This window comes from Geospiza fortis, unplaced genomic scaffold (genome assembly GCF_000277835.1).
Source record: "Geospiza fortis unplaced genomic scaffold, GeoFor_1.0 scaffold407, whole genome shotgun sequence".
NCBI classification, from domain to species: Eukaryota; Metazoa; Chordata; class Aves; order Passeriformes; family Thraupidae; genus Geospiza; species Geospiza fortis.
Window position 1 is genome coordinate 1054549 of NW_005054507.1, and position 19045 is coordinate 1073593.

The window sequence follows — 19045 nt, forward strand, 5'->3', positions numbered from 1 at the left end:
GCCTTTGCAAGTCACTACTGAAATCCGCACATACATAAAGCTCAGTTTACAACTGAATATGTAATCAAAGTACTGTCAAGCCATGAGTGATAACCTGATATGGATCACTTAGAAGGCTGACACACTTAGAATTAGGTTTTCATCAACCCACAGTGCCAGCTGCTAACTTCACACCTTGTATCTCAGTGTCCCCAAACCCTCATTTCAATCTTAACCTTCCAAAGTCAGCTAAGATCTGTATAACTATGAAACAAAGCCTGGTATTAAAAAAAAAAAAATCTAAAAAGGGCTTTAAAAGGAGCAGAAGATCACACACAGTATTTTTACTTTGAATTTCAGAGCGGGGATATGAGTGTGACTACAGCTGTGTTCCCAGTGTGCAGCAAATTCCTGTGCCCTTTATGCCACAGAAACACTCTGTGACCGTCTGCTCTGTATTAAATAATTCACAAATTTTGTTGATATTTTACTGCAGTCTCCATATTAAGATTCCATTATCTAGAATGTTTGTGTTGGTGACAGAAATATGCTTGAAAGAGACACTAAAATATAAAGAAATTCATTGGGTTTGCATCTAGTGGATAATTCCAATACATATTTAATAGGTTTCCCACAGACACATGCCTTTTCAAGCTCTGAGTTCAGTAAATAGATGCATAAAAATTGTCTTGCAGATGGTGAATTGATTCCTAGCTGGGAAAGATATTGGTCAGCCTAGAACAAGATTTTTGTGTGATGATGTGTCTCAATTCACATCAGAAAACCTACAAATACTGAAGTGCAGAAGGGAAATTGGCAACATTTTTATTTGCTTCATCCTGGTCTTCACCTCCACCAAGACAAACCCCCCCCTTATTTTCCTGGTCAGTGTCAGAGGGGTCATGTCTGCTGTATTCATAGGCTTAACCACTTGGACCATGTGGGAACAGACCTTAGAGCTCTGAGCCTGCTTGAGGATTTGGAGATGTGTCTCAAAGAATAACCCACACCAGAGAAGCTGTGTTACTTGTATGAGGTCTAACAACTTAGGCAAGTGTAAGGAGTGAGGACAGAAATGAGCCCCAAGTTTTTTTGCAAACTGCCCCAGAGAAATGAAATTACTGCTGGGCTGGGAACAGTATTTATTCACATTTTAAGGAAGTACAAACACAATTCAGTGTCTTCCAATGTCAATTAAAGACCCAGGGCACTTTTTTTGTATGCAAGAATTAATTGTTAAAGGACTAAGATGCAACTTGTGTTCATTTTCCAGCTGAGGCTAATCAAAGATGAATAGAGTTTGCTCTAACAGGATGCACAACTAGAGTTCCACCACTTGGGAGAGAAAATAATCTTGTGTAACATCTGAACCCTTAAAAGGAAACAATAAAAAGGAAGAAAAATAAAACCCAAAAGCATCACATGCAGACATGTCTGAAGACTGCCTGGAGCCAGAGGACAAGAATTCAGAAAATTACAAGAGGAATTTACATGCATTAAGGCATCCACTACAGCAGACTTCTACTTTGAAATCAAATGACCAATGCATCTGATTTCAAACCAGGAGACATGAGCAGCTCAAAATAGCCCACATTCAGGGGGATATGTGGATATTCCTGTCAGAGAATTGCTGCTTATGAATAGTAAGATGTATTCCTGCTCTTTTTAGTTCACTGGGAGACAAGAGAAATAACCTACAATTACCTGTGCTGTAGCACACAGGGATTTTGGGTGACAGTGCTGCACTTGATTGTGGAGCACAGACTGTGTGTGTATTATTTGCACTAACTGGTACTGACAGGATGTGGGAGTGATGATGGAGATACATAATTTTAATGAGCTGTTGTCTTCCCTGAGTTCTGAATTAATACCTGACACTTTTCACTGCTCTGTGAATTACTCTGTTGGTACAATTAATTTTTGGTTCGGTGGAGATACTCTAAGTCAGTATTTCTAGGAAAACAGCTTAGGTAAAGAAAAGCCTGCCAGTAATGAGTGACTGTAACATGAGGGAGAAAGAAAACATCTGGATAATGAGCCTGGATGTGGAGTGGAAAACTATAATCTGACTTCAATTGTGCTGAGTGCCTGCAGCGCTGATCCTTTGCATTTCAGTTCTGAATCTAGGACAGTGGAAACACCCTGTCAAGATCTGACTAACATTTTGCAGGTTATAATACCTGCACACTTGCAAATAGGACAAAGAGAGAAAAAAACTGCCTGGGCTTCCTCCAGTGAACAAAATCCCAGCAGACTCATCTTTGTAGACCTGCCAGCTGCTCTGGTTAAGATTTGGTGGAAGGAAGCCTCAGTTTTACCTCCCACTTTCCTCCTGCTCCTGAAGTAGCTTCCAGGGAATTGAGGAGGTGTTTGGACAAGTGAGGGACACCAAGCAAGAGGTGTTCAACTTCCAGAGGAGCACATTTCCTCACCAGTTCAAATAAAGCTTCCTGCTGTCCAACAGGAGCCTCTCGGCCACCTACACATAACTTAGGAAATTGGCCTGAAGGAGGAGAATTAGAACATAAAAAACCCCTAACAGTTGCATCTAGTAGGTTTTTTTCAAGCCATACTGAATGCTGAAACAACAGAAGCAAGGAAACTTCTGAGCTCAGGAAATTATACAACCTTTAATGTAAATCAAATGCAACTTTCTCATCTGTCTTTTCATTAAAGAAATACTGTGTCGCTAACTATGGTAGAGTTCAGGTAAGCCTACTCAGAAATCTCTGCAGAACTCAGACATTTTAGAAGGCATCTCTATTTTCAGTTTCAGTTTAAAAAAAAATAAAGCAGTAACTTGATTTTTCCCCCCTCCATTAATCAAAAACTTTGATGTGCAGCTCAAGACCAGTAGCAGAAATCAGAAAGCAAAGCACTTACATTTCTGTGTATTTAATGCTTTAGGAAAAAATGTCAAGATGTTCTGAATTAAAAAGAAAAATTATCACTTTAACTACTAAGATCTTCAAATATGCTACTTATGCACAGGCTAAATTGCCACAGATGGTTCCAGTAAAAGCCAGAGAAAAAATGGATTTATCTAGACCAGTAGCCAACAGTCACCACTAGAAATATTTCAGCAGAAGTTACTCAACTCCTGTCATGTTTTACAGAGTAATTAATAATCACACAAACATCTGTCTCTCATGGATCTATATTATTACTGAAAATCCAATACTGATTTTCTTTCTTCTTACCCAGTAGGAAGATTTGAAGACAACTAATCTGGAAATATTTTTATCATCCCCAAGGAACAGAAAGGCAGGGTTTTAATGATGGCTTCAGTTGTTTGCCTTGAGTAAAGCCCTTCACCTCTTTGTTTATTTCACCAGATGTAAATAATGGGATGGCTTGCCCAGCTCAGGCATTCCATGGGCATCAGCTAAGATTTTTCTGGCCTTTGGGACCTGCAAATATGTGACCATAATAAACTTTTCTCATTGCTGATGCTTGTTGCCTCATACTAAATCCACTATGTGATTTAAGCTTACAACATTGAGTTCAAGTTACACTTCCTGTAAAGTTTTGTACTTCAAGCTTCATCTTATCGAGTATTATGAAGATTTAGCCATATCTTCCCCTTAACTGAATAGCTCTGCTTTGAATATAATCTTTTCCTTGATAATTCACATTTTCAAATTGATTTTTTACAATTGGCTCTCTGGGAATTATATCAACGAGATTTTAGACATTCCTGATCCTGAAAAATGTGTTATGGAATTGTAGCAAAATTATAAATTTGGAGACTTGGGCATAGGCCTAGATTTGATTTGAAGGATTAATAGCAGCTTGTCTCTCCAGTGCTCCTTGGAGGATTCCAAAGGGAATTCTCCTTTATCAAAATGGCAAGCACTTCCTGCTCTGCTGTCAGGAGAGACATTACAAACTACCCAAAAATGGTCCTTCCACATTTCCTCTGAGTTCTTCTACCTGCCTTCTAATTTCCTGGAGGACATTTGTCTTCTCTGAAAATAGATTAGCTCCACTCTTACTGGAATCAATTAAACGTGGGATCTGGCCAGAAGAGCCTGTGGCTTGTGTCCCACTGAGCAGCCAGTCAGACACCTCAAATGGGGTATCTGGACAAGGACTGGCTACACACACTCACCCTGATTCAAAAAGTGAAAATACAGCTCCATTTTGAAACTAGGAAATATTTGGGTTACATCTGAGGTGATTTTTCAGGATCCTGATATGGATGCATTTGGTGTAGGGGAAAAAACCCTACAAATCTGTGAATATGTGTTGCATTTCAAAGCTGTCCACTGCTTAAGGGAAAAGGAAGAAAAAGAAACAGAATATGAATGTCAAGGATGGCAGGAGAAGCCAGGCTAAACCCTGGGTTCTGATGGCACAAAGCAAAGAGCGTGACCAGTCCACTTGGCTACATTAAATCATGACTTTAGTGAAACTAGAGAAAAAAAAAACACCCCAAAGCATAACAGCAATTTAAAATCAACTTAACCATGTCTTGCACTACACACACTCAAGGTGTGTATTAATAAAACACAGGCAGTGCCATCATTGCATGGTATCATTCCATGGTATCATTCCAAGGAAAGCTGTAGCTGACAAGGGGCTTCTAATTAAACAAAATCCATCCCTGCTTGATTTCTTTAAATACTAACCCTAAATTTTCCAAAATTAAATGCTTCTTATGAGAAGAAATGAAACTATAAACAGCAGTTACCAAGTGGAGAGAAGTCACAACAGGAGATAATTTTAATAGGGACATTGGAGCAAAAGAAGGAATTATTTATAGAAACTAGTAATTAATGTCAGATACATCTTACACTTGGGAAAAAAAGTGAAAATGTCCAGTCTTGCTGCAGAGAAGCAAAAAGTGTAAACAATTTTTTTTTTTGTATATCTGGAAATAAGTAAAAGAATATATAAACACCTCAGTAATAGAACACTGTTCTGGAGGTTGGACAGGAGAATTAACAATAATCACAATTAGTCACTTCTAACATTTGCACCTGAACAAATGCACCAATGGATAGAAATGACTGAAGACTCCAGGAAACACACATTTTAAAATTTTAAAATAAAATTTGATTATGGGAGAAATTTCCATGAGTAGACAAAAATTGCCTTGTTAATGGAAAAGTAAAACAAATGAGGGATGGATTAAGGAACCAGAAATGGCTCCAATTCACAAACACTTCCTCACACTGGGCTCTGCTGTAGGATAGCACAATTGCATTTCTTGCTGGCCTAATTCCACATAGTTTGTACTGCTGAAAGGAAGTAGAGAAAAATGGAGAACTGGTCTAATGAGTGCAGAATGGATCAACTGGAGAAAACCAATTCTAGCTGTTCTGACTGCTGCAAACAATTTCTCAAGCTTAAAGCATAAATAACAATGTTTGCATTTAACATTCAGGGTAGAGCATATGTCTGCAAAGCTAAACAACCGCCTGTGTTTACATGATATATATGATGCTCAGCTTGATTTGCATATCAGAGATCAGGCTGTAAATCTCTGATGATATTTACCACTGGATAATTGAAATTAATCCTGCCAAAATGACTTTGACAGTGCTGAATTTATGGTCTGAGAAAACACCCCTGGAACAGGCTGCTGCGCTAGAACATAACCAGCTGCGTATTTTCAACCTGAGCTGTGCTGCTGCATAAAATCCTGGCCACAAATGATAAAACCCTCCCTTTCTTCTCCAACTTCCTATTTCCATAATCATTAAGAAGTGGGGATAATTTTGAAGGTAGCAGATATGTCCCTGTTTTGCTGTTTTGTTTTGGTTTAATTTTTTCTAGCCATGGCAAGCAAAGGAGTTACCTTTCTTCCCTGCACTCCTCATCCCAATGTTATACTATTTTCTTTTTAATTTCCCTTAAAAGCAACTAATTATCCCAGCAGAAAGCATTAGGAAGTTCCAACAGCAGAACTCAGATTCCCTTGAGTCCTTCAGTAACTCAGATCATGGCTGTGTCTCAGCTTGTGTCTGTGTTTCCAGAGAAAAAGGAAGGGGCTTGGATTTTTGTTTCTTTGCCTTCTTTTTTATTTCTTAAACTCAGCTTGTATCTTTAAATAGAATGCACATAAGTTGTCTAGAAGAACACAGTTTACTACAAAGCTACCTCACATTATCCTCCTGGTAGCAATGTAATTTTTGGCTTGATACATGATTGAAACTTTCATTATACACAGAAGAAAAACATTTGTGAATAATAAAAACCCCCAAACAAACAAAAAACCCAGCAGTAATTTCACATTCTAAGAAAATAAAACCTGACTATATAGTAGGCAGAACTTTCTCATCATTGGCAAAGAATTATAATTTAGTAATTTGTAATTTATTAAAACTGCTGGCAACCTTTTCCTATTCAAGAGATGTTGCATCTTGAATTCTTTGGACTCCAATAAGGGCTTTGATGATTGTGCAAATTGCACCTTGGATTTTGGTGCTAAAAGAGAGCAGATAGCCTCCCCTGTTTCTTACACCAAGTTTGCAACTACAGAGAATGCTGTATATTTTCCAAAAGCAACATTTATAGAAAATTATGTACCTAATGTATAAAAGTGGCTTTTTTGAAACTCAGGTATAAAAAACCAACTGTCATCCACTACAGAAATGGATGTCTTTTTATTTGTAGCATTTTTTAAAAACACACCTCTTTCAGAGAGGTGCCAGCGATAACTCTGACATCCTTCTTGCTTTTCTTCCCCTACAATCTGCTGCTTTCCAGGCCCATTCAATTTGAAAGTAGGCATCCATCCAAATATGTAATATTAAGGAAGAAAGACAGCTCTCATTTATAAAATCTTAATTCCTTGTTAGTAGAAAGAATAAAACCACCAGATTAACTGTGATCACTGATTATTATCCTCCCACAAGAATGTTATCTTGGGCTCTGTCCCCTGCTCAGAGCTTGTGGCATCTGTGATGCCCTGTGAAGGCTGACCTAGAACAGAGGCCAGACAGAGCTAAAGAATAAAGCAGGGATTTATTAGGAGGCCTCCACTGATCCACCTGGGGCAGCACAAGAGCTCAGTCAGGGCTGCACCCAAGATGAACCAAAATGGTCACAAAATGGACACCTGGTTATGGGGTCTCTCACTTTTATAAGTTCTGGTCTATTAGCATATTGGAGTTAATTGTCCATTTATAGATTTAGGTTATCAATTCCCATCCCTCTTGTTTTTCTCTCTTCCTTCCACCATTGTTTATGCTCCTGGGCTGAGATTGGGATCATTTGTCCTTGGTCCCCAGCTAGAGAAGGAATTGTTTTGTCTCCCTGCTCTGTGCAGAGAGCTCACCATCCCCTAATATGAAGCTGAGAACTGCACACTAAAGCAGTACAGAATCTGAAAAATATAAAAGCCAGAACCTGAGGCCTCATCTGGACAGGGAGAATGCTGATGATGGAAACTGGATGAGCACCTGTTCTGTGGGGAGGGGGAGAGAAATAACTTTCCAAGCATCACAAACCATGGAAGGCCTGCTCCATGTCCCTGCTGCCACACAGCCCCGGGCTGCCAGGGAGGCTGAAGGAGGGCACACATTGCTGTGGTGGCCAGCCCAGCTGGCTGTGATCACACCAGAGAGCTCCAGGCTCGTGGCACATTCCAGGGGACACCCTGGGACAGGTGGGATTAGTGCTGCACACTCGGTCAGGTAGCTCAGCAAGCAGCACTGCCGAGCCCAAACTCGCTGCAGGATCTTCTGTAGAGCAGCTCCAAATCTAACAGCAGCAATTTAACAATCCAATGGAAACCATCAGCTCATTAATCTGTCCATAGCCTTCCCCAGTTTCCATATCTTGCTATACATCCTGCACAGGCTGAATTTTCCCTTGAATGAGCCAACATGGGCATAAGGCCCAACTGCAGCTGAGTGTTCTGCAGACCCAGGATGGCTTAAGCTCGAAACAGCCACATGTTGTCACCAAACCTCTTGTAGAGAAGCTTTTCCAAAGTGTGTCATTTCTGCACAGCTCTCATTTCATAATAAGTGCCTACACCACCTGCAGCTCTACAAACTCACCTGAGCCAGTCACAGCAGAACTCACCTGGTTTTGCACTGAGGCAATGCCATAGCACCCAGCACATGGCTTTTACTGGGAGCACACCAAAAACCAGGCAGTGAGGACTCCCACAGGGGCTTTGGTTTTTCATACTCTGAATACACCTTATTTTAATCAGACTATGTCACATTTTTATACCACTTCCTGCTGTCTGTAGCCACTGAGATTTTGCACCATTTTTGGTGTTTCAGTGATTCTGCATGGATAGTGAGCCTTTCACATCATGGCTGGGATGTTACTCTCTTATTTTCACAGGCAAAGCACAACTCAGATAGACTGGAGGCAGAAATGGGAGGTGGTGATGAGTGTGAGTGGGAGGCACCATGGGCTGGTGGTGAAGGTTTGCTTTGATTCCTCTGACTACAAAAGCTTCCTCAGTAGAGAAAGCATTTTCAACTGTCTAAACAAAACCTTTGTCTATGCAAATTCAAACCCATTCTGACATAAAATTAAAGCTATTGTTAGTATTATTTTTTAAAGGTCATGAATATGCCATAAAGGATGATCAAAGCATTAGAAATATACAGCAGGTTAAGAAAAGAGTTGCTGTTTCCATTTCTAAGGAAAACACAGACCATCAATGCTTATTACTGATAGTAATGGTGGAAGCAAGCATCACCTGTTCTCAGGACTGGCTGACCATTTCTATTATAAAAACGACCTCTCAGCTGGCTTGAACTTTGCCAAACCTTAACTAGTTGGTTGGTTGTTTTTTGTTTTTTTTTTTCCAAAATAATTTGGAATAATTCATGAAAGGATGGGTTAGTTACCCCATTTTGAAAACAGTATTTTTAATATCATTTAATACCTCCTGAATTCATGGTTTGAAAGCAAGACTGGAAATCCGATACTGACAGAGTGTTAATTAACTCTCAGTGGAACCTGGATGAATTGCAACAGTTTGAAAAGTCTCCAAAAAGGGTTCACTGCAACTGTAGTAGATTGGGAGGGATTTAGGAAAAAAGAACAGAAGAAGAAATTTTCCCTTGCTTTTTCAGTGAAGCTTCTTTCCCTGCAGTGGCCAACAATCATGAAGGGGTATTTTACCTCATTCAAATGCAAAGGAAGTAAAACACCAATAGGAAATGGAAAAATCCATTAGGACTGGATAATAAAGAACCAGGGAAAAGGCCTATAGGATTGGAAACTTCTCTGTGGACTGATGGCATTCAGCTGTTAACGATCAGACCTAGTACAGTACAGTAACTCAGGAGCCTAGTTTATAGAGAAATAATCTGGAAAGAGATAAATCCATCCCATTTCTTTAAGGGGTAAGTTAATCAAAACTGAAGACAACTGGAGAGAGTTAAGGAACTAATAATTAATTGGTAAGCACAAATACACTGATATTTTAAAAGCACCTTCATAAAAATGCATTTGCCTGGATAATAAAGAAGGTATATGTTGATTTATTAATCAAGAGTCACCTTGCTGAAACACAGATAATGACTAAAATAAATTTCCACTCGGCTAACCTTAGAGTGTGTTGTGTACTTATGAGCTTGAAACAGCATATAGAAAACTTACTGAGAGTTTTATTCAGTTACTTATTCAAATTACATGTCGAAGTTTCACTAAGCTCTTCCCTTAAAAAACCCCAGCAGTTAAGAGTAACGGATGCCAAGTAAAGCATGCAAAAGCAAATACTTTCTTTCTGGCACTGTGTGAAGTCCTTCCTAGCTCCCTTTATCTAGTAAATCCCACAGAGGCTGATTTTTCCAGCACTGCCTTTGATTCCCTCTGCTCCCCGAGTGAACTCCACCAATCGATGGGGAGCCAAACCACACCCCTGGTTATTAATGAAGGTATCAATTAGTGAGCACAGAGCCTCCGTACCTGTTCACATCCCAGATTTTGCTGGTGCAGTCGGCGGAGGCAGAGGCCACGAAGTCGCCGCAGGAGTGCCAGGAGCAGCCCCGCACGGCGCGGGAATGGCCCCGCAGGGTCAGGATGCAGCCGCTCCTCGACAGGTCCCAGAGCCGCACCGTGGTGTCACCGCTCGATGTCACCAGCTGGGTGCCACTGCTCGAGGAGAAAAAACACATCTGAGCCAGGAGACTGCTGAGAAATGTTCAAGCAAAATAATTTAGCTCTGTTTGGAAAGACAGGTTAAGTTGCATTTGTTGATTTTACCTTAAATACATATGAAGAAAAATGATTTTTGGAAATGTTCGTGTTTTTACTGTGCACAGTTTTCTGACATGCGATAGATGAAGTGGCCACATGTGGGAACCCAGAACATCCCTCTGGCTCTCCAGGACCCCTGCCAGGGGGCTCAGAAGCCCTGGCACAGAGCCCAAAGCCCAAAATGCCTGTGGTTTTGATTATGACCCGTGGAGCAAATTACCAACCTTATATGAAGATCAGCAAGCCACAACAGTTTCAGTAGAATAATAGTGAAGTTATCATGGGGTGGAAAAGTAGATTTTGGGGTTTCTAGAATGGGGGTTCAGAAGGCAAGATGGAGGGATCTGGGCATGTCCAGCCTTTCTCCTTCTTCTTCTTGGCCTCCATCTTCTGCTGTGATGTTGGCAGTTTTAGATTGGTTTAGAGTAGAAGCTCACTGTCTAACATAGGTGATAGGTATTGGGAAGTTATGGTAAACATTGTACACGTAGTTTTTAGTATAAAGACATAGCACCGCCCTGAGGGCAGGCAGAGTGCCTGGAACTGTCCTGCTGGATGGACCTCGGCAGGGCAGGAGAAAATTTTTATAGATAAGATGCAATAAACAACCTTGAGACCGAGAAATGAAGAGCTCTGACTCATTCTTCAAGTGCTCAGGCTGGGAAAAGAGACTTTTAAAAATCCTGGGGTCACAATGACCCAGAAAGACCCTGAGAGCCACATATTAATAAATACACTATCAAAAGAGAGATAGGAAGTAGCTATCCCCACAGGAAAGTAAATATGGCTTTCAAATAAATTCCTACTTTTTGCAGTTCATTTATGAGTTAACCAGAGCTTTCAAAATCCAACAAGACAGATTCAGGGAAGAATATTTTGTTATTTTCCAGATTAATAAAATTTTTGACATATATGTATTTTTTAAAAGCATCCTAATTTTGTTTTTTCTAACTCTGTATAAACACTTCAACACATTCACCATTGCTTGGGGTCATTGATACATTGCATAAATGAAAAATACAGAGTTCATCTCAGATTTTTTTTGGCCAAATCTCAGATATAAACTAGTATAATTCTGTTTTCTTAAAGCATGGACATATGGCTTCAGATTAAGAGTCCATCTGTAACATTTTATATAACTAGTAAGGGATTCTTAATAAAATAATTAGAAAAAGTATGTAGAGTGTTCCTCTTATTAAACCCTCCCAGACCTACCCTGTGGCTCAGGATTTCTTTGTGCTTAAGAAGAATCCATGGATTTTTTTTTCCCTATGAGTAATTGATTTTTGAACATATGCAAACCTTTGGCAAGTGCAATCTCTTATGTCAATGAATTCCAAAATTTAATTATGCCTTGTGTGAAAAGCTGCTCTGGGGTCTTAAACGCCTTAGTTCATTTTGTTTCATGCTTCTAATTCTACTGCTGTGATTAAAAGCAAACACTGAGTGCACCTTCAACATGTCTGAGTGTGCCACCAGCCATGGTGGGACAGGCCCTGTCCTGTTCCCCTGCCAGGATAGAGACTCTGACTCATTCCTTGTGCAGATGTGATTCCAGCCCTTGGAGCACATTTCTCATCCCTCTCAGCACCCTGCCAGCTGAAAGGAAAGGAACAGGTACCCAAGGAAGGTACACAAAGGCACTGTTTGCTGCTTTATTCTATCTTCTTTCCATTTAGTTACTATTTTTGGCACTACTGAAGAGAAATTTTCAGCAAACTGACCACAGTGGCTCTGAGATCTCCTTCCTGAGTACTGATAATTAGACACACTCTTACCTATTATCTATTCTTATCTTAGGACTGTTTCTTCCTGTGTGCATTCCTTTGTCATCACCTGCACTGAATTTCAGCTGCTGCTTCACCATGAAATCAACTGTTGAGACAGGAATCTTTTCCTGTAATTCTTCACATGCTCCTTTGCACTGCCCTGGCTAATGAGCAAACTCATCCACCTCACTCCCTTCCCCAGTTTCCAAGATCATCTTAATAACTTAGGTCCCAGCACAGATCCCTGTGGGACTCAGAAATTAATTTCTCCGTTCTGAAAGTGACATTTGATTCCTATCCTTTCACCAGTTTTTAAACTCGTGAAATAAATTTCCTTTTTATTCAGGACAGTTCTGCTTCCATGAGAGTTTCTGTGAAATGACCTCAAGAAGAATTTGCAGAAAAATCCAAGTATAGGAAATTCATGAACCTCCCTTGATCAAGTGCTCAATAAACCCTTCAGAGAATTCCCAACCGATTTCTGAGGCTTAATTGCCAAAGCCATGCTCACAGCTCCCAGGGCTTCACTGCCATAAATGTATCCATGGATCCTGTAATTTGCCTCTTTAATATAATTCCTATCAAGATATGAAAATTAGATCAATCCATCTAGAATGCCTTCATCTCAAAATCTTTTAAAATATTGAAAAAAGTTAACACAGCCCTCCCAGGAATAACAAAAGGTTTTCACTTTCTAAGCAAAAATCTGTTTAAATTGTTTTCATACTAAACAAAAACAAGAAACAGGAAAAATGTTTGGGGATAATACACAAAAGTACAGGTCAGAAATAGTTAAGCTGTAGGTTTTCAGACCAATTTCTGCCATTATCTGAGCAACATCAATAAGATGACCTTGCCCTTAGGATCCAATAAACTCTTTTATTTGAATAATGGCAAAGGTCCTATCTCAGGCAGTAGAAATCCTTCTTCCAAATCTCTGGATATAAAATTGTGGGAACTGAAAAGAGCTCAAGGGTTGATCCTAAGCACTATTGTAAAACTCTGAGTAAGAATACACTCAGAGATATTTAATTCAGTGCTGCAGTTAATTAAAAAAAAAAAGGTCTGGGACCTGTGGTGTCAACCCTTTTATGTTATATTCTCCTTTTCCAATAGATGTCCACTGAATCACTTGGTAAAAGTAGCTGCTACGACAGCTTGAAATATGTGTATCATTTACCTGATAGATCTTAAGGGAGAACTTGCCACTATGAAAGATCACCCAGCCAAGATTTTGACTATTTTTAACACTTGCAGTTTAGGTTGCTATTTTTTGTTGAAAATATCATTATAATATTCATTAATGCAGTTACACCCCCATGCCTCAGACAAAGCTCTGAGAGATTAATCTCTCAACATTTTTTTATAACGTTGCACAAGAATAGTCCTGAAGCTTTTGTCACACATACCAGAGCATAAAAGCTTGAAGTCTGAGTAGGGGTTCTGAGGAGACCCTAATTTTGTCAAGCTGTCAGGAATAAATGTGCTTTTGTTAACGAATCACTTTCAGTTTTAATAAGCCAGATCTCAGTTCTGGAGATAGATAAAATTAGAGAAATGACAAATCATCATAGCCCTTATAAATTTATAAAATAAGAGCTTAAAACAAATTCAGAGTCAGGTATAAAGTGGGACTGATGAAATCTGCAATTGATGCAGAGGGAAACATGCACTGCCACTGTTGTGAATCACAAAAAAAGAGATATATGGCTTATGCATTTTTTAATATATAATCCCCAAAATGCTACACAAAGAACTGGTTCCTTGGGCTGAATTTCAAAAATACACCATCCAGGCAGTGATGAAAATCTTTCAGAAAACAGATGTGAGCAGGAAGGTAGTTCAAATGGATTCAATTTGGCAATCTGCAGCAGGGGAAGGAGTTACAAGTGAGGTTTAGCACTCCTTACAGATCAAAGGAGAAAAAATAGTGGAGACTGGAAACAAAAGTGCAGCAGGAAGCAGTTTTGAGGGACAGACTGACAGTGGAAGTAAGGGCAAAAATACTCAGGAATACAGGAACCCAGTGCCCCAGCCCCCTACAACACAAGTTCCCCAATATTCCCTGTGCATAAAAAAAGCATCAGGTCATTAAAGGATGGGGATCTGTGATTATCCATGTAGGAACTTAACACCAGCATTTTTGGGAAGCACAAAGGGAATGGTGGCTGTCAGGGCTGCTTCACACAGGGGCTGCACTCCCTGCTCAGGAAACCCTCCTGGTCAGGATTCACACCAGACACACACATAATGAACAGGAAAGTGCTGTGTCAAGCCAAGTCAGACATCTAAATCAAGATGCTGCTATTAGGAAAAAGCCCTATCTACTTAACAGCTGATCAGTAATGACACACTTTCTCTGATTTGCAGCATTTTTCAGTCCTGGGAGATAAAAAGAAACGCTCCAAAATCTGAGGTAATGTTTTGTTACCCATGGCTGCAACGTTTTTGTATGGTGCCATTTTTCCTTAAAGAGCATGTGGGGGAGAAACAAATGTATCAAGGAAGCAGCTGTTTTTATGATTTAGGCTGTCAGTTTACCCAGATATGGTAGTCACACAGTCCTTTATCATATAACTGATTTTCAAAAAAAAAGTATGCTGATTTTGATATTAAAACATGAAAATATGACCTCAGCCTTAATTCTCAGCAGCAATACATAAACTCCATTTCAATTTCAGACTGACCACTAACAGGGAAAGCTCAAAAAAATCCTGTGCACTGTGCATATATCTAATTCAGAGGAGAATAAAACACTTTGTTTTTTAACAAATACATCAAAGAACTAGACAAGATATTAGGAGACAAGAAAAAGGTAAATCCTATCTTGTTCTGTCACTTCAAACACAATCATATGTATGCAAATAACTTTGCCAGCTGTCAGAAATGTGGTGTTTTTGTAAAGAAGCAGCACCTCTGTGCATGGTGCTCTGTGGATCCCTAACAGTTGGGTTGGTATGGTCTTGTGTGGCTTGGTTTTGGGGGTTTTCTGTTTGTACTTACTAGCAGACCAAAGGACTTTATGGATGAAACATGCCTGTATTGAATAAAGTATTTGTATAGAAGAATCTTTCCAAAACTCTAGGCAATGGAGTTGGCACCCATAACCCCTGTCTTGCCTCCATGGATAGACCATTTTTAAAACCATGAAATGTACATAAAGTTCTACCTTTCAGCTGATTTCTGGTATTCCTAACTGGTACTGTAAACTTGCTCTTCCAGAAACAATGAGAGTGGAAAAAACTTTGGAAACATTAATTCCACCTTCCACAAAAAGGGATGGAACATTAACTTCTCAAGCCTTACATCTTTCCTCCCCATATATTCTAAACACACACACATTTCCTTTCATTACATATTCCTGCTCCTTCCAGCTTCACTGTTCTCACTACAAAGACACCTCTCCATTAACACTTCCCAAGTTGTAGACACATTAATAATTAAGATTCATACTCAGCAACAACACGAGCCTTTGGCACAGAGTCACTTTGCAGCATTTCAGGGGGCTGAGTGCCTCTGTGGAGTGCCACTCAGGTGAAGGCAACAGCTACACCAACAGCACTCCTCTGTAAATGTGTCACTCCTAACATCAGCAGCCAAAGTTCAAATACTCTCCTGCTTCAAATATTTCTGGACAATGGACTCAGGTCTGGGTCTCAGGCTGCTCCAGGGGATTGCTCACATTCCCTCTCAAGACCCTGTGGCCAACAACAGTTCTCAAAGCAAAACTAAGCCAAACACAACCGGGGTTCAAGTTTTTTGTCCTAAAAAAGCTGCAGCAAGAGGCAGCATCTGACTGGAGCTTAAACAATGCAAGTGATGCCTCAGGTTTTAACTTTTATAGTTTTCAGATTCTGTGCTGATTTAGTGTGTAAATCTGAGCTTCATATTACTGGATGGTGAGCTCTCTTCAAAGAGCAGGAAGACAAAACAATTCCTTCTCTAGCTGGGGACCAAGGACAAATGATCCAAATCTCAGGCCCAAAAGCATAAAAAATGTGGACTGAAGAGAGAAAAACAAGAGGAATGGGAATTCATCATCTAAAGCTATAATTAGATAATTAACTCCAATATGCTAATAGACCAGAACTTATAAAAGTGAGACCCTGTGACCAGGTGTCCATTTTGTCACCATGTTGGGTCCATCTTGGGTGTAGCCCTGGCTGGGCTCTTGTGCTGCCCAAGGTGGATCCATGGAGGCCTTTTAATAAATCCCTGCTTTACTCTTTAACTCTGTCTGGCCTCTGCTCTAGGTCAGCCGTCACAAGGCATCACAAGGCATCAGCAACACAACAGCAAATCTTAAACATATAGTTCAAAATGTTACAGGGGAAAGGATCTTTCACCATGACAGTTGAAAAACACTTCAAAATCAATATTCCAACCAGTTAATTGGAAAAAATCTGTCTCTTATTCACCTCTGTTCATGCAATTATTCTAAAGCAAAATTCTAAAAGCCTCCATGTTATTTGCAGTATCAGCAAGGTTGACAGTGGGCACAGTAAAGTACAAGGGAAGAACTGCAAATACTGCTAAAGTTTACTTGAATTTTGGTGACATTTTCTGCTAGGTCAAAGAAGAAAGATAAAGAAAGAAAATGCCTAGGAAAAAAATTTATTCAATGAAGAACAGAAGTAATCAACACTGAATTCCTATGGAAGCATCTTTTGCCTACCTCCTTCATCATGTTAGCTATTGATTCAATAAAAATATCAAGAATTGATTGATCCTTTAGATTTCTGTCTTCCAATTTTGGTCAGAATTACTCTGAGTTAAAAGTTACCAGAGGGAGTGGAAGAGAGCATAAGGAACATGTGCAAGGGGGTTGGGGGAAATACATCCTTGTAAATCTAATTAACTTGGAAACAGGGTTAAAATCAGGGATCCAGACATGTACGCTTAGGAAAGTAGACATCTACTAATGGAGTCCCACCTTTGGTTACAACAGCTGTATTTAAAAACTCCATTTTCCAGTTGGTGCTGAAAACCATGTAAGGGAGGAAATGCCAAACACCAGTTCAGCTCTGCAGCCATTGCAACTCTTTTTTATTCTTCTATTTTGTCACTGTCTTGCATTTTCCTCTCACCAGAGAAGGTGGAAATTGCAATGAATTTTAAAAATGTTGGAGTCAATTTACAATTTAAGAAGTTCCCATTAAAATGACTGAAAAGACAACGTGTGATTTTCTGCCTCACCAGGCAGGATGCTTGCGCAGTTCCTCTAAAAAGGATGATGTGGATCCAACTTTCTGTGGATCCAAAGGAAGATGGGACAAAGACTTGGAAGAGGAATTCACCAGGGATTACATGGAAACAGCATCTGGCTCAAAGTACTTTGAAATAAGAAGTGGAGTCCAGGGGAGTACTAAGACCAAACCTCACAAATGCCTTTCCTATTCTTAGCCATTCTGAGGCATGCCCTGATCCTCACTGCTGGGAACTGGATGATGGTGCAGAAAATTCTGGCATGGAGAGCCATCCTTATGTTCTTAGTCTGCGTTTGAACAAAACACTCAGCTGCAAAGATTTTGTTTCTAAGATTTTGTGACCTTGAAACAGACTTCAGATACAGTTAACTTTTTTGTTGCTGGAGTTCTGAGACTCATTAATTATTTACAGTGACACTTGTTATTAAGAACCGCTAGGTTTTTTTTGGATCCGTGGTTCATTTTGGGTGTTGCTTTAATTATCCTAGTGGTCTATGCATCTAAGACACATTTTAAGTAGTATTGTAATATATTTCATCCTTCAGAATAATCTTAAGCCAAATTTTCCTCACTTTATTAATAGATACAAAATGTCATTTTTAGAGAAGGTGAATGCTAGAATACTTAGCAGCAGAAACACAAAAATATCTTTGCTTTTCTCATTTATCATCAAAGGTAAGGAGAAAAAAAAATTAAATTTCAAAAATACAAAATCAATTATAAATTGACATTCTACAAGCCAAGGAAAGCCTTCCAAAGGCAGGAAGCAGGGCAGAACCCAGCAGATGGTGGATGGCACATGGGCACATGGCTTTTTGTCGGGGAAGGAAAACACAACCATCCTGCAAAATCCTTTGCCATGAGGCTATTGGCTGGAAATCCTCAGAATCCTGTCAATGTGTACCACGCCAAGTGCAAAACTTGAGGCAATTTTTCACTCCACATTACCTAATTGGGAGATCTTTCTGTGCTATTTCCTGCTCATACACTGACCTGTGCCAGGAGAAGCGTTTCCCCTCGTGCTGCCTGGCTGTGACAGCAAGGGCAAACAGGAAAGCAAGGTATTGGCACCAAATGCTTCTGGGCAGACTGACACCAGGACTAGGCATCACACAAGCAGCAAACTTCTGTTTGAATGAAGTTCACCTTCTCCATGAAAACGTCCTCAAGGCTACTACCACTTTACAAGTGACAGGTTCACATCTGCAAACATTTAAATACAACATGCTCCTAACTACCAGAAAGAGTGCTGGTATGGTATGGGTGAACTCCAAGGTAACAAATGCAAGCCATTTATTAACAAGTTTCAACTTAGCAAGTCCTCCACACTTTAAACCATCTTTCCTTTCTGACCTGAGTACAGGTACCAGAAGCTGCTGTGTGAGCAATCCTGTTTCACCTGAGGCCTTTCCCACTGCTCTTACCTGCACATCTTCCTGCCCACTCTAAACACAGCCTATAGTTCTGCATTCATAGGATCATTATAATGATTTTTAATCATTTTGTTAGCATGACTTTTTGTTACAATAATTTGGTATTTTCCAGATTGCTCCAATGCAGGTTACAAACCACACAGACCCGACTCAGGCCTGCCCCATTCAAATCCAGTAGCTGAGCTTGGTACTCCCCAAAAAATATTTATCATTTACTGCAGGCTAGACTCTTTGATGTATAAAAATGCCTTAGCTGCCATGCAATATCATGTAATTAGAGGTAGTTATAAAATAAATTAGCTGCTTGGTAGAAAGCAGCTTTTAGTATGTGTAAAATTGGCTTTTAGGAGGCTTGGGAAGCACACCAGGTAAGGAATAAAAATAAAAAAGCAGAAAGATAAACTAGTTACTATACTTGGAGATTAGAGGTAGCAAAATATGTGTCAGCAAGACAGCAGGCACTACACAATGCAGGGCT

The 19045-nt window shown here is 39.8% G+C and overlaps 1 protein-coding gene across 1 annotated transcript in view; it reads right to left on the reverse strand.

The window, feature by feature from the left end:
- SPAG16 (sperm associated antigen 16) overlaps nt 1-19045 on the reverse strand; it is a gene marked incomplete at its 5' end in the record, with an annotated part of 197080 nt that overhangs the window by 165402 nt on the left and 12633 nt on the right. The window contains one exon of the mRNA XM_005428842.2: nt 9868-10053. Within this exon, the coding sequence (XP_005428899.1) occupies nt 9868-10053 (186 nt within the window). The remainder of the gene's footprint in view (nt 1-9867; nt 10054-19045) is intronic.